At 52.7% G+C, this 13,390-nt stretch overlaps 1 protein-coding gene across 1 annotated transcript; it reads left to right on the top strand.

Moving 5' to 3' along the window:
• The first annotated feature begins 1,414 nt into the window (after window positions 1–1,414).
• On the top strand, window positions 1,415–5,067 carry RPL6 (ribosomal protein L6). The gene is made up of 7 exons (XM_017349557.3): window positions 1,415–1,492; window positions 2,143–2,385; window positions 2,470–2,571; window positions 3,107–3,250; window positions 3,799–3,847; window positions 4,284–4,468; window positions 4,880–5,067. The coding sequence occupies exons 2-7, from the start codon at window positions 2,143–2,145 to the stop codon at window positions 5,030–5,032; spliced, it is 876 nt and encodes a 291-aa protein (XP_017205046.1). The 5' UTR covers window positions 1,415–1,492; the 3' UTR covers window positions 5,033–5,067.
• The last annotated feature ends 8,323 nt before the right edge of the window (window positions 5,068–13,390 follow it).

Raw genomic sequence — 13,390 nt, 5'->3', positions numbered from 1 at the left:
TGCGTTCATGCCCTCTGCATTTATTGTTCTGACTGACCCTTGCATTTATCAAATTCTAGTGTGTTCTTTCAAATGCATTAAAAAACCAACTCTTCCATAAAACTTTCCTAAATTTCCCAGGAGAAATATCTCATAATTATTCATTTTTGCTTGTTTGTTTGCTTTTCCCTTGATTTCATATCCATCCAGAGCAGGACTATGTCTTATGAATTAAAAAATTTTTGAATTTATTTGAAAGCAGATATACAGAAAGACATAGACAAAGAGATATCTCCCCTCTGCTGGTTCACTCCCTGGATGCCTGCAACAGCCCGGGCAGGGCCAGGCCAAAGGCAGGAGTCTGTGACTCCTTCTGTGTCTCCCATGGGGGTGGTGCAGCCCTAAGCACTGGAGTCATCTTCTGCCACGTCCCAGGGTGCACAGCAGTAGGAAGCTGGATCAGAAGCAGAGCAGGGACCTAAACCCAGGCACTTGGATCTGGCAGCATCTTAACCAAGCTGCCAAACACCGGCCCCTATTTTATGCGCTTTATCTCCCAGCTTTTTTGAGGCCTCCACCATTGAACAGTCTATATTCTGAATTGGGCATTAAGTCAACTGCAGAGAAAATGTCTGTGGAAGTCTCCCAATGAGCCTTTCAAATGACTCATTTCACTGTGCAGGGCTGACGCTGTGGACCTCCTGCGGTGCTGGCATGCCATGTGGGTGCCGGTTCATGTCCTATTCTGATCCAGCTCTCTGCTATGGCCTGGGAAAGCAGTAGAAGATGGCCCAAGTCCTTGGGCCCCTGCACCCTTGTGGGAGACTGGGAAGAAGCTCCTGACTCCTGGCTCCTGGCTCCGGATCTGCACGGCTCTGGCCGTTGCAGCCATTTGGGGAGTGAACCAGCAGATGGAAGACCTCTCTCTCTCTCTCTCTCTCTCTCTCTCTCTCTGTAACTCTGACTTTCAAAATAAATTTTAAAAAATTTTGAAGGCTGTCTTGACTAAACTACACTAAAGTTCAAACCAGGTAACTCTGGTTCACCCCCACAATGGCTGCAACAGCCAGGGCTGGGCCAGGAGCCAAGAGGCAAGTGCCCGGTAGACCAAGGGGGTTTCCCACGCGGGTGGCAGGGACCCCAGCGCCAGTCATCTGCTGCTGCCCCCCAGGATGCATGGAAGTAGAATGGAAGGTGGAGAAGCCGAGCCCCATGGGCAGGCTGATAGGTGATGCAGGTGCCTGTGTCACAGCCCTGGCCCCAGGGAGTGACTGTTTTAAAAAATAATTTTTGTGGCGTTGTGTAAAGTGAAGCATTACGAGGCATTATGGTCTTATTTTCTGTTTCGTATTAAGCAGAATAACTCCTGTTCAAATCTCTCTGCTTTTCCCATGGAGGAAAAAACTACACTTCCCATGATGCCTCGGACCCGGAAGGAAGTGAGAGTAGACATTTCCCGTGATTGCTTATAGACCGGAAGCCGGGCCCTTAGTTCTCTTTCCCGTCTTGCAAGGTAAGAATGGCAGCCTCCTCTGCGAGACTCGATTTCGGGACCCCAATCCTTAACCATCCGAACCTGGGAGGCGCCGGGTCAGCATCCGCAGGAGCCGGACAGGCTCAGAGCCAACTGAGACGCCTTACAGTGGCTGCATTTCTTGGGCCTGGCTTTGCGGCGGGGAGCGAAGGGAGTGGCGGAGAGACTGCGGCCGCCCGCCGCTCTCGTGGGCCGGGGGCAGGAGGCGGCCGCGGGCGTCTGTCCCGGGCTGGGGGAGTTAGAGGGACCAGGGCGGCAGCGCAGTGCGCGCTGCAGAACCGTGGGCCTGGCGTCCGGCAGACGCCGCGGAAGCTTCGGCCACGTTGATGTTCGGGGGCTGCCGCCGAGAGTTCTCCGAGCTCCTGGCGGCCTGCGCCGGAAGTCGCTGGTCGTGTGCAGGGTTTGGGCTGCAGGGTTCCTGCCCTCATAAACCGAAGAGTGTGCTGGGGGGATGTAGAGGTGCCTGCGTCTGGGAGAAAGGCCTGCATCCGAGCGTGGAGAGGGGCTTGTGGTCTGGGGGCCCAGCGGCCCATCCGTCCAGTGTCCGTGTCGCTCTGTTACCGGGTGGTGGATGTCCACCACCGCCCCGTTTTAAAAAAATATATATATTTTTTTTTCTTACTTGGTAGATGGCGGGTGAAAAAGCTCCCGCTGCAAAGCCGGACGCTACCAAGAAATCTCCAGCCAAGAAAGCCGATCATGCCCGCGGCAAGGCGAAGAAGAAGACCCTCGCGGAGAAGAAGCCCAAGAAGGGGAAGCCCCACTGCAGCCGAAACCCCGTCCTGGTGAGAGGGATTGGCAGATACTCCCGCTCCGCCATGTACTCCAGGAAGGCCCTGTACAAGAGAAAGTACGCGGCTCCCAAGTCCAGGGTAAGAGGAGCCGAGAGCCGGCGCCCGCTGTGTCTTCGCCGTAGCCGTCTGCTGCGACTTGATGGTGGGCCCATGTCGTTGTAGATTGAGAGGAAGAAGAAGAGGGAGAAGGTGCTGGCTACCGTCACGAAACCAGTTGGTGGCGACAAGAATGGTGGCACCAGGGTGGTCAAGCTTCGCAAAATGGTAAGGAGTGGAGGAGGCTGGCAGGCAGGGTCTCCGTTGAAGCTTGGATGCCGGGAAGGTGGCTGTTGATGGGAGTAACAGCTGAGTGTTTGCCGCCTGGCTCTAGCGTTTGTCAGGTGTTGATGTTTGTGCCGAGGGGAGACTGGCTGTTGATGGTGAGTTGCTGTGATAGTAATAGTCCTGGGGTGCCCGCTTCTTGCAGTAAAAGAACTGGTAGTCCTGACGTCTGGTCCTGCGCGGCGTGTTTTCCTTTGCGGGTAGAATGGGACTCACTGTGAAGATGGATGCAATGTGGAGGATGCTGGTGCGCTTTGCGTTGGGAAACAAGCCAGGGAGGGCTCCTCTTCCTGACGTGTGGCGTGTGTTGTCAGAGCACATCTGAAGTGGTGTGTCTCGCACGGAGGCCTCTTGTAGTCTGCATGGGAGAAATGCAGATGGGGTGGTGTTCGGGGCCAGTGAGTGCACAGGCTCAGAACTCGGCCCTGCCCATCCGAGCGGCTTACTGCAATGAACTGTCACCTTGGCCTTCGTGCAGCCGCGGTACTATCCCACCGAAGATGTCCCTCGGAAGCTGTTGAGCCACGGCAAAAAGCCCTTCAGTCAGCACGTGAGGAAGCTGCGGGCCAGCATCACCCCTGGGACCATCCTCATCATCCTCACAGGGCGCCACAGGGGCAAGGTGGGTAGAGAGCGCCCGCTGGGTGCCCGGGGCGGGGCCTCTGTTTAACCTTTGCTGTGCGGGGGCGGGGCGGGTGGTCCGATATTCTGTCCGTTTTCCCGCTTGCTTTTACTTGGTGCAGATAAGTCTGACACGTCATTGATTTAATAACCTCCTACCATTTGCTGTGTAGCCTGTTGAAATTGAACATTTTTCAGAAATGTCTTCTGTTTGCTATACATCACTTAGTGGTTTGGTATGGTTGCTTCAAACTGTTGAGCCACGTAAGTGTAGAAATTTGGCCAGATGTATATGCCTGTGATTTGACTGACAGAAGTCAGTTTTTAGGGCTAGATTGTGGCATATTGGGTAAAGCCCCACCGGCAATGCCACCAGTTCCTGTCCCGGCTGCTCCACTCTAGTCCTGCTCTCTGCGAATGGCCTGACGGCCCCTGGCCCTTTGCCAGTGGGATCGTGAATCAGCGGGTAGAAGATGCCCGTCTCCCCTCTCTAACCCTGGGAAGAAGTCATCCTCCCCTGCAGCTAACACTGTTCTCTATTGATTGCAGAGGGTGGTTTTCCTGAAGCAGCTGAGCAGTGGTTTGCTGCTTGTGACTGGTAAGGAGATCTCAGACGCTCGTCTTCTCTGAAACTGGGTTTATTAAATGCTGCAGCCCACATGTTTGCTCCCACACACGTAGACATTTTCTCCATGCAGAGCAAGTCTGAGAGCCATCTTAATGTGTCTCGTGTAGACGCGGGTTAAACAAGGCAGGTATTTATGTTTGTAGCAATACGTCAAATAACTGCCACCCAAAAAAACGGAGTGATTGGCCACTGGCACCAGGGTGGAGTTCCTAATAGACAAAAAGTGGATTGTCCGCTTCATGCAGGCGGCACTCGGTCATTGGAGACCTGTAAGCCAACCTATTCAAGTGACCTTGCCTTTGAGAGGAAGATGGCCTTGGGCAAACACTGGGAGAGGCTGGGTGCTGGCCTAGAAGGAGCAGTCGGAGCTCCCCAAATTCATGTTTCTGCTCTAAAAATCCTACAGGGCCTCTTTCCCTGAATCGGGTTCCCCTGCGTAGAACACACCAGAAATTTGTCATCGCCACCTCCACAAAAATTGACATCAGCGGTGTGAAAATCCCGAAGCATCTCACCGATGCTTATTTCAAGAAGAAGAAGCTGCGGAAGCCCAGACACCAGGAAGGCGAGATCTTCGACACCGAGAAGGAGGTGAGATGGGGCTCTGCTCCTGCGCCCCAGCTGGACGCACCAGCCCCTCCAGCTGAGAGTGAAAGTAAGGGCTTACGGGAAATGAGAAGTGGGAGCAGTGGAGTCCGGGAGATAGTACCAGATTCTCCGAAATTCTCCAGTTCTCAGTGATGTGGATGCCGGGCGCACAACTCGGAATCCTTAGGGTTTGGTGTGGATCCTTGAATTGCTGCTGCTGTTGTGTTGGGAGTGTGCCCTTGCTCATCCTTGACGTATGTGAGCGAGCTGTTATTTTTAGTGTACTAGAAAACGTTGTATTGCAACCTCCAAGAGGAGGGCTCTCAGAATTGCCTGTCATTGTCCGAATATTCCCGAGTTCTCTTGAGGTAGGATTTGACAGCTGTCCCTAAAAATGTTTTTCTCTTTGTTTAGAAATACGAGATAACAGAGCAGCGCAAGGTTGATCAGAAAGCTGTGGATTCGCAAATACTGCCGAAGATCAAGGCTGTGCCGCAGCTCCAGGGATACCTGCGGTCTGTCTTTGCTCTAACGAACGGAGTTTACCCTCACAAACTGGTGTTCTGATTTCGGAGGGGAAGCTCATTAAATAACGAACAACATCTGTGTCCTTTTCCTTTTTTCCCCTTCGTCGTCGTCTTGACTGGAGCGGGATTTGACCACGCTGACCGCAGCATCATGGGATTTTGCCCAACTACAGAGTGGGGTGGAGAGCAGAGGCGTCTGTGGCCGAGCCTGTTCCTCCAGCCGGGGCCGTGCCCTCAGCTTCGGCTTTATTCTTAGGGTCTGGTTTCTCCTTCACCACCCTCAGTCCATAGGACATAGTGGCATTTTCTCAGGCTTTTAACAAGTCAGTGCTGAAGCGTACAGATGAAGAGTGTGGGGCCAGACATTTTCCTGTCCTTCGCCCAGTATCCACTTCTTCATCTCCATCTCAGCCCCATCCACAGACATTGATGTGAATTTCTACAGCAAGTGAGGGTAACTGATAAAGCCTTAGCATCCTGGGGCAGGCCTCAGGGCACCTGTAGAGCTGACATCCTGTCCAGAGTGGGTTCCAGTTCTGGTTACTCCACTTAGAGTGGATGGAAGATGCCCCCACTTGTTACTCTGTTCAAATTTTTTAAAAGGAAAAAAAACTTAAATTGGGAACAAGGAACTTCATACACTGCTCTTCAGTATTATTATTTTTTTTATTATTTTTTTTTTTGACAGAGTGGACAGTGAGAGAGACAGAGAGAAAGGTCTTCCATTTGCCGTTGGTTCACCCTCCAATGGCCGCCGCGGCTGGCGCGCTGCAGCTGGCACACCGCGCTGATCCTATGGCAGGAGCCAGGTGCTTTTCCTGGTCTCCCCTGGGGTGCAGGGCCCAAGCACCTGGGCCATCCTCCACTGCACTTCCTGGCCACAGCAGAGGGCTGGCCTGGAAGAGGGGCAACCGGGACAGAATCCGGCGCCCCGACCGGGACTAGAACCCGGTGTGCCGGCGCCGCTAGGCGGAGGGTTAGCCTAGTGAGCCGCGGCGCCGGCCCTCTTCAGTATTATTTTTTAGCAGTGAATATGTGCTACTATAATTTTTTTTAATGTTTGTTCATTTGAAAGGCGGAGTTACAGAGGCAAAGAGGTCTTCATTACTGTTCATTCCCAGATGGCTGCAACGGCCAGGGCGGAGCTGGGCTGCTGCAAAGCCAGGAGTCTGGAGCTGCTTCCAGGCCTCTCGTGTGGGTGCAGGGGCCCAGGGACTTGGCTTTCCCAGGCCATCGCAGAGAGCTGGATGGGAAGTGGAGCAGCCCAGCCACACCCTGTGCCCTCTAGATGTCCAGTGATTTCTTGTGTTCTTGGCATCTTACAGGGTCCGATAACTTTGAGCGCTGTAGGCGCAGTTCTGAGCAGTTTACGTGTGTTAATTTGCACAACTGTCTTGAATGAAGCTAAATCGTTTTAATTTGAGCTGCTATAGGAACAATACCATAGCCTGGGTGACTGAAGCATTTCCCGTTACTGCTGCCTTCTCACTATCCTCCCAAGGCTGAGAAGTGAGCTCCAGTCACCACACGTGTGTGTGTGCTGGGGTGCATACGGCCTCATCTGTACCTAATCAGCTTCCAAAAGATGCCTCCTAACACAACATCCCATTGCTGCTTAGGGCTTCAGAAGACAAATTTTGGGGGCACACAAGCACACAGTCAGTATTAAGGGTAGAGAGCTAGGGTTTGACCGTACACTGGATCCTTCACTGAGACGTCCCTGGGGCTCCGTGGGGAACAGCTGGGACCATGGAAGGGTGTTGGACTGGGGCCCCTGTGAGTGCTGCTTTGATGGTGTTTAACTGCGATCAAGTGCAAGCACTCAGTACATAGTGAGCACCTTGTAACACAGGGACAGCACTTGGTGGGAGACCTTTACTTCCTCCTAGAAGACCACGGGTGCATACAGATGTCTGCATCCATGATGGAGCCCCTGCTCCACTTCCAGCTCCAGCGTCCTGCTGCTCTGCATCCTGGGAGGGACGGCCAAGTACCTGACTCTGCCACCCAGGTGGGTTCCCAGGCTCCTGGCTTTCAGTCTCACCGACGGGGATTTGGGGAGTGAACCAGACACACAGAGAACTGTGTCTGTCTCTGCCTTTCAAATAAAAAACAATTATATATATACACATACATACATACACATGATAGCTATGGGGATTGATTTTTTTTTAAAGATACATTTTATTTATTTGAAAGGCTGAGTTAGATTTTCCATCTTTTGGCTTGCCCCCCAAGTGGCTTCAATGGTCAGGGCTGGGCCAGGCAGAAGTCAGGGGCCAGGAGGTTCATCTTAGTCTCCCCCATGAATGCAGAGGCCCAAGAACTTGGGCCATTTGGGAGCTGGGACTCAAACCATCACCATGAGGGATGCCAGTGTCTCAAGTGGGAGCTTGACCTACTCCACGATGCTGCCCTGAGTACACGCTCTTGAAGCCTGTCTGCCATGTGAGTATGGCTCACGTAGACCCAGAAGCCTCAAGGAGGTGACGCAGGGACGATAGGAGAGGCCTGGGTCCTCAGGAAGACCTGCCTGGTGGCCCTCGGCTGCTCCAGCACCATCACCCCACCCTGGTCAGGACTTCCTGAGCGACCCTTGCTTGAATCTAACCCACAGAAGCAGGAGGGAGAAGAAGATTAGAATCCTGGAGTTTGCCTTGCGGCACCGGCACACCGGGTTCTAGTCCTGGTCGGGGTGCTGGATTCTGTCCCGGTTGCCCCTCTTCCAGGCCAGCCCTCTGCTGTGGCCAGGGAGTGCAGTGGAGGATGGCCCAGGTGCTTGGGCCCTGCACCCCATGGGAGACCAGGAAAAGCACCTGGATCCTGGCTCCTGCCATCGGATCGGCGCGGTGCGCCGGCCGCAGCGCGCTGGCTGGGGTGGCCATTGGAGGGTGAACCAACGGCAAAGGAAGACCTTTCTCTCTCTCTCACTGTCCACACTGCCTGTCAAAAAAAAAAAAAAAAAAAGAATCCTGGAGTTCTTAATGTGACTTCAGATTGAATTCCTTCCTGATGCAGGTACTGAGAGAACATAGGAGAGCAGGAAGAAAATGCACAGCTGGGGGTTGGGATGGAGCAGGTTCAGCCGCTGCCTGGGAGTGATTGCTTCTGGTCCAGCTGCCCACCAATGCACGCGGGAGGCAGCTCATGGTGGCCACTCACGTGGGAGATGGAGTGCTTGGCTCCTGGCTTCAGCCTGGCCCAGCCCCCGCTGTTGGTGGCCACTTAGAGTGAGTGCAGGAAAAGGAATCTCTCTTCCCTCACCTCCACCCGTGACACTGCCATTAAAAAAAAAAGGTCAACTGTTTAAAAATAAAAGATGTTTTCTTTCCTACACTGTGTGCTGCCTACACGTGGTTAGATGCATATAAGTGTTGTTCCTATAAGTATATGCAAATTTTGGTGGTCCGATACTCTTCATGAAATATTTCATAATTTTGGGTTGCTGTCCAAGCTACATAATTACCCCTTTTCAATGGCTGCATGCTATCATTTATTTATTTTTTAAATTATTTATTTATTTGAACAGCAGAGTTACAGAAAAGGGGAGAGAGAGCTTCCATTCACTGGTTCACTCCCCAAATGGCTGCAACAGCCAGGGTTGGGCCAGGCCGAAGCCAGGAGCCAGGAGCTTCTGTCTGGGTCTCTCACATGGGTGCAGGGGCCCAAAGACTTTCCCAGGCCATTAGCAGGGAACTGGATCGGAGTGGAGCAGCTGGAACAGAAGCGAGCACCCACATGGGATACCGGTGCTGCAGGCTGTGGGCCTAACTGCTAAGCCATGACTGCTTTGTCTTAAAATGTGCACTGATGGTTGTAAACGGATCATCTCACGGACTCGGCTGTTCTCTTTTGAGTGACTTGTTCTCTGCCCTTGCTCCTCTCCACCTGTTCCTTCGTTAACGTGTCACTTTCAGGAAGTCATAGCCCTGTCTCTGGTCTGTATTGGACTGTGACCCTTAGAAATTCATGCACTGGGGTGGCGCTGCAGCATAGTGGGTAGAGCCACTGCCCGCAGCACCGGCATCCCATATGGACATCAGCTGGAGCCCCAGCTGCCCGGGGCTCCAAGTACTTGGGTGTCTGCACTCTCCTGGGAGACCTGAAGAAGCTCCTGACTCCTGGCTTCGGCCTAGCCCAGCCCCAGCCACTGTGGCCGTTTGAGGAGTGAACCAGGGGATGGAAGAGTTCTCTCTGCCTCACTGTAACTGTGCCTTTCAGGATAAATCCTTTTTTAAAAAAAATCCAGGGGCCGGCACTGTGGCATAGGGACCAGCGTTGGCATAGCGGGTAAAGCTGCCACCTGCAGTGCCGGCATCCCATATGAGTGCCAGTTCGAGTCCTGGCTGATCCACTTCCAATCCAGCTCTCTGCTATGGTCTGGTAAAGCAATGGATGATGTCCCAAGTCCTTTGGCCCCTGCACCAGTATGGGAGACCCAGAAAAAGCTCTTGGCTTCTGACTTCAGATTGGCACAGCTCCAACCATTGCAGCCATCTGTGGAGTGAACCAGCAGATGGAAGACTTCTCTCTCTCTCTCTCTCTCTCTCTCTCTCTCTCTGCCTCTCTGTAACTCTGCCTTTCAAATAAATAAATCTTTAAAAAAATATAAAATCCATGCATTGAAATCCTAGCCCCCAACACTTCAGAATGTGGCCTTGTTTGGAGATGGGAACCAATGTAACCAAGGTAACCAATGAAGTCACTAGGATAGGCCCTCATCCAACAGGACCAGTGTTCTTAAAAGATGTTGATGAAATCTGGACACACACACACACGTATGGGGAGCCAGGGAGAGAGGTCTGGAACAGACCCTGGCAGGCCTCAGGGAGCCAGCCTGGCGTGGTTACCAAGGTGTTTACCATGACTCCCATGCCCTCCTGAAGGGGAGAAAAGTGGGCCTGGCTAAGCCAGGACCTTGTTTTGTGGTCACATGCAATGAACCGCAGTCCAGACCCCGGCTGCCCACGTTCCAGAACACTGCGTGCTGCTCTCTGGTTCCTGCGGAAGCTCTCTCCACCATCCTAACATCCACGGCTTTACCAGCTGTGCCACAGCGCCGGCCCCGGTCACCAGCTTCCAACACCTGAGGCTTCCTCGTGCCTCGGCCAGCTTCCTGGACTTCGAATCCTTAGCTCAGGAGGCAAGGGAAGCTTTGTCTCCTTGGAGATTCGGATCTTCCAATCCTGGCAGCTGGCCTGGCACAAAGTAGACACTAAGTGAACACTGAATCAAGTTTGCTTTTCCTCTTAGGAAAACTCTGCCCACTTTTCGTCCATGAGAATCAGTTTCTCTTCATCTAAATGTGTGCAAATTCCCAAGTCAGAACTGTTCAATTCCCACATGGCAAGGCCCCTGAAGCCCACAAGGTGGCGCCAGAGGACACATCATCCTTGAGTGTCCTCCGTGCATCAATGCGGCTTTATTTTAATTGGTTTTCCTTTTAAAGATTTACTTGTTTGATAGGCACAGTAACAGAGAGACAGATATCCTTCATTATTTCGTTTACTCCCCAAATGCCTGCAACAGTCAGGGCTGAGCCAGGTTGAAGCCAGGAGCCAGAAATTCCATCTGAATCTCCCATGGAGCTGGCAGGGCCCCAGGTGCTGAGCACCTGCTGCCTTCCAGGGTGTGCGTGAGCGGGGAGCAGGATGCTGGCGCACCACCACGCCTGCCTGTCCGTGGCCTCTCCATCAACGTGGACGGTTATTCCTTAGCTTAGGTCATTCGGGTGGAACTCCAAGGAGAATCCCCCTCTCCTTGCTTTCAAATATCCCTTTCATCTGATTTCCTTCCCCTGCGTCACAGACCCAGCCAAAGAACCAAAATAATCTTCCCTGAAATAAAATGAACCAGGCCTCCTACCAGCTCAGCTGGCGGGGGAAAAAAAAAAAAAAAAAAAAAAAGGTTTTGAGTAGGCGGCGTTTCCTCTGTGATGAGATGGAAATAATTGAGCTCCCCCACAGGTGTGGCCGTGTGTGTTTAGCAGATGTGGGTTTTAGGGGGGGCACAGTTTGAAAGGCCTTAAAAATTAACATGGCTGCTTCGTCTAGAACTGTCTTTCAAGTTCTACTATGGTTTATCAGGGACTGCTTATCTTCACACCGCACTCGCACATCTGTGGGCCCCGTAAGGATTACAGACTTATTTTCTAGAAAAAGCCGGCAGAAGGGAGACTGCAAAACTCCCAGAGGGGCCCCAGCCGGCGCCAAGGCCAGCAGCAGGGGCAGGTGGGAAATGGCCCCCAGCGAGCGTGGCCTGGCGGCATACCCCACATCCAGCCCGCCACTGCGGTGGGGTGGCTCTCCTCCCAACTTGGCTTCCCCGGCCGACGCCTTCTCCTGCTCCATTTCTCATCCTGGTCCTCTCCGCCAGTGGAAGTGGAGAGAGACGATGCCAAAGAGAAGTCACAGCCACCTGGCTTTGCTTTATGTGGACGGGTGCTTCCTGCGTGCACGGGTGCACACGTGTCCATTTTCTTGGTGAAACATGGATTCCCTGCCTTCAAGATTTCCGGCATAAAGTTCTCATGACCAGGGACTGTCTTTGTCCTGTTGATCCGTTCTAGAAATTCCCACTAAATGGGCCTGTTTCCAGAGGGGGTTCTATAAATATTAATTCATCAGCTGCTGTGTCGTGCTATGGTGGCAGCCATGCAGCCTATGACTAATTAATTACTGTTGCTAAAATATTAAATAACTATTCAATCTGCAATCTGAAGATGCCCAAGCCTTAGATCTCTGCTGTTTTCATTCATTAGGGAGAAGGACAATATTCCTGGGCATCTTGGCTTCTGATCTTGAACTATAAATATTAAGAGCAGGAACAACTTTCTTGGAGATACCCAAGAGAGTTATTTAGAGCTTGAAATCCGAGCATTTTTAAATTCTGGTGGGTGGTTGCTATTTGGTTTGGAGATTTTAAGCAAAGGCTATGAGGGGGCTTCCTTGCAGCCAAAAGAGGGCAGCTGGAGTTGGAGAGTCTGCCAGACCTGGGATCGGATCCGAGCCTTGATGCTGGCTGGCTTTATGACATTGAGCAAAGCATTTTACGGAGCCTGGCTTCCCAGCTGAAGCTGAGAACAACACTGCCTCTCAGACGATTGTATTCTTCTTCTTCTTCTTTAAAGATTTATTTATTTGAAAGTCAGAGTTACACAGAGAGAGGAGAGGCAGAGAGAGGTCTTCCATCGCTGATTCACTCTCCAACTGACTGCAATGGCCAAAGCTGCACCGATCCAAAGCCAGGAGCCAGGAGCTTCCTCCCAGTCTCCCACATGGGTGCAGGGGCCCAAGGACCTGGGCCATCTTCTACTGCTTCCCCAGGCCACAGAGAGAGCTGGGTCAGAAGTGGAGCAGCCGGGACTCGATTCAGTGCCCATATGGGATGCCGGCACTGCAAGCCGGGGCTTTACCCGTTATGCCACAGTGCCAGCCCCTTGTCTTCTTTTTTAAAAATATTATTTTTAAAAAACATCTATTTATTTAGCCGGCACCGCGGCTCACTAGGCTAATCCTCCGCCTAGCGGCGCTGGCACACCGGGTTCTAGTCCCGGTCAGGGCGCTGGATTCTGTCTCGGTTGCCCCTCTTCCAGGCTAGCTCTCTGCTGTGGCCAGGGAGTGCAGTGGAGGATGGCCCAGGTGCTTGGGCCCTGCACCCCATGGGAGACCAGGAAAAGCACCTGGCTCCTGGCTCCTGCCATCGGATCAGCGCGGTGCGCCGGCCGCAGCGGCCATTGGAGGGTGAACCAACGGCAAAGGAAGACCTTTCTCTCTGTCTCTCTCTCTCACTGTCCACTCTGCCTGTCAAAAAATAAAAAAAAAATAAAAACATTTATTTATTTATGAGGTAGAGTTACAGAAAGTGAGAGGGAATGACAGAGAGAAAAGTTTTCCACCAGCTGGTTCACTCTCCAAAGGGCTGCAGCGGCCGGAGCTGAGCTGATCCGAAGCCAGGAGCTTCTTCCCGGTTTCCCATGCGGGTGCAGGGACCCAAGGACTTGGGCCATCTTCTACTGCTTTCCCAGGCCTTAGCTGGATTGGAAGAGGAACAGCCGGGACTAGAACCGGTGCCCATATGGGATGCCGGCACTGCAGGAGAATTAACTTACTGTGCCACAGCACTGGCCCCTCCACTTGTCTTCTTAAAAAAGATTTATTTTGTGTTAGCCGTTGCAGTGCCATAGTAGGCTAAACCTCTGCCTGTGGCACCACTATCCCATATAGGCGCCCGTTCGTGTTCCAGCTGCTCCTCTTCCTATCCAGCTCCCTGCTAATGGCCTGGGAAAGCCGTAGAAGATGGCCCAAGTGCTTGGGCCCTGCACCCACCTGGGAGATGGGGAGGAAGCTCCTGGCTCCTGGCTTTGGATAGGCTCAGCTCCAGCCGTTGCAGCCATTTG

Source organism: Oryctolagus cuniculus, chromosome 21, assembly GCF_964237555.1.
Source record: "Oryctolagus cuniculus chromosome 21, mOryCun1.1, whole genome shotgun sequence".
NCBI lineage: Eukaryota > Metazoa > Chordata > Mammalia > Lagomorpha > Leporidae > Oryctolagus > Oryctolagus cuniculus.
This window is presented reverse-complemented; position numbering and strand designations above follow the sequence as displayed.

Bases quoted from the DNA above. Each gene is read 5' to 3' on its own strand.
- RPL6 (XM_017349557.3), top strand. From the start codon at position 2,143: ATGGCGGGTGAAAAAGCTCCCGCTGCAAAGCCGGACGCTACCAAGAAA. The intron at 2,386-2,469 runs GTAAGAGGAGCC...ATGTCGTTGTAG, and splicing joins ACGCGGCTCCCAAGTCCAGG to ATTGAGAGGAAGAAGAAGAG. The intron at 2,572-3,106 runs GTAAGGAGTGGA...GCCTTCGTGCAG, and splicing joins TGGTCAAGCTTCGCAAAATG to CCGCGGTACTATCCCACCGA.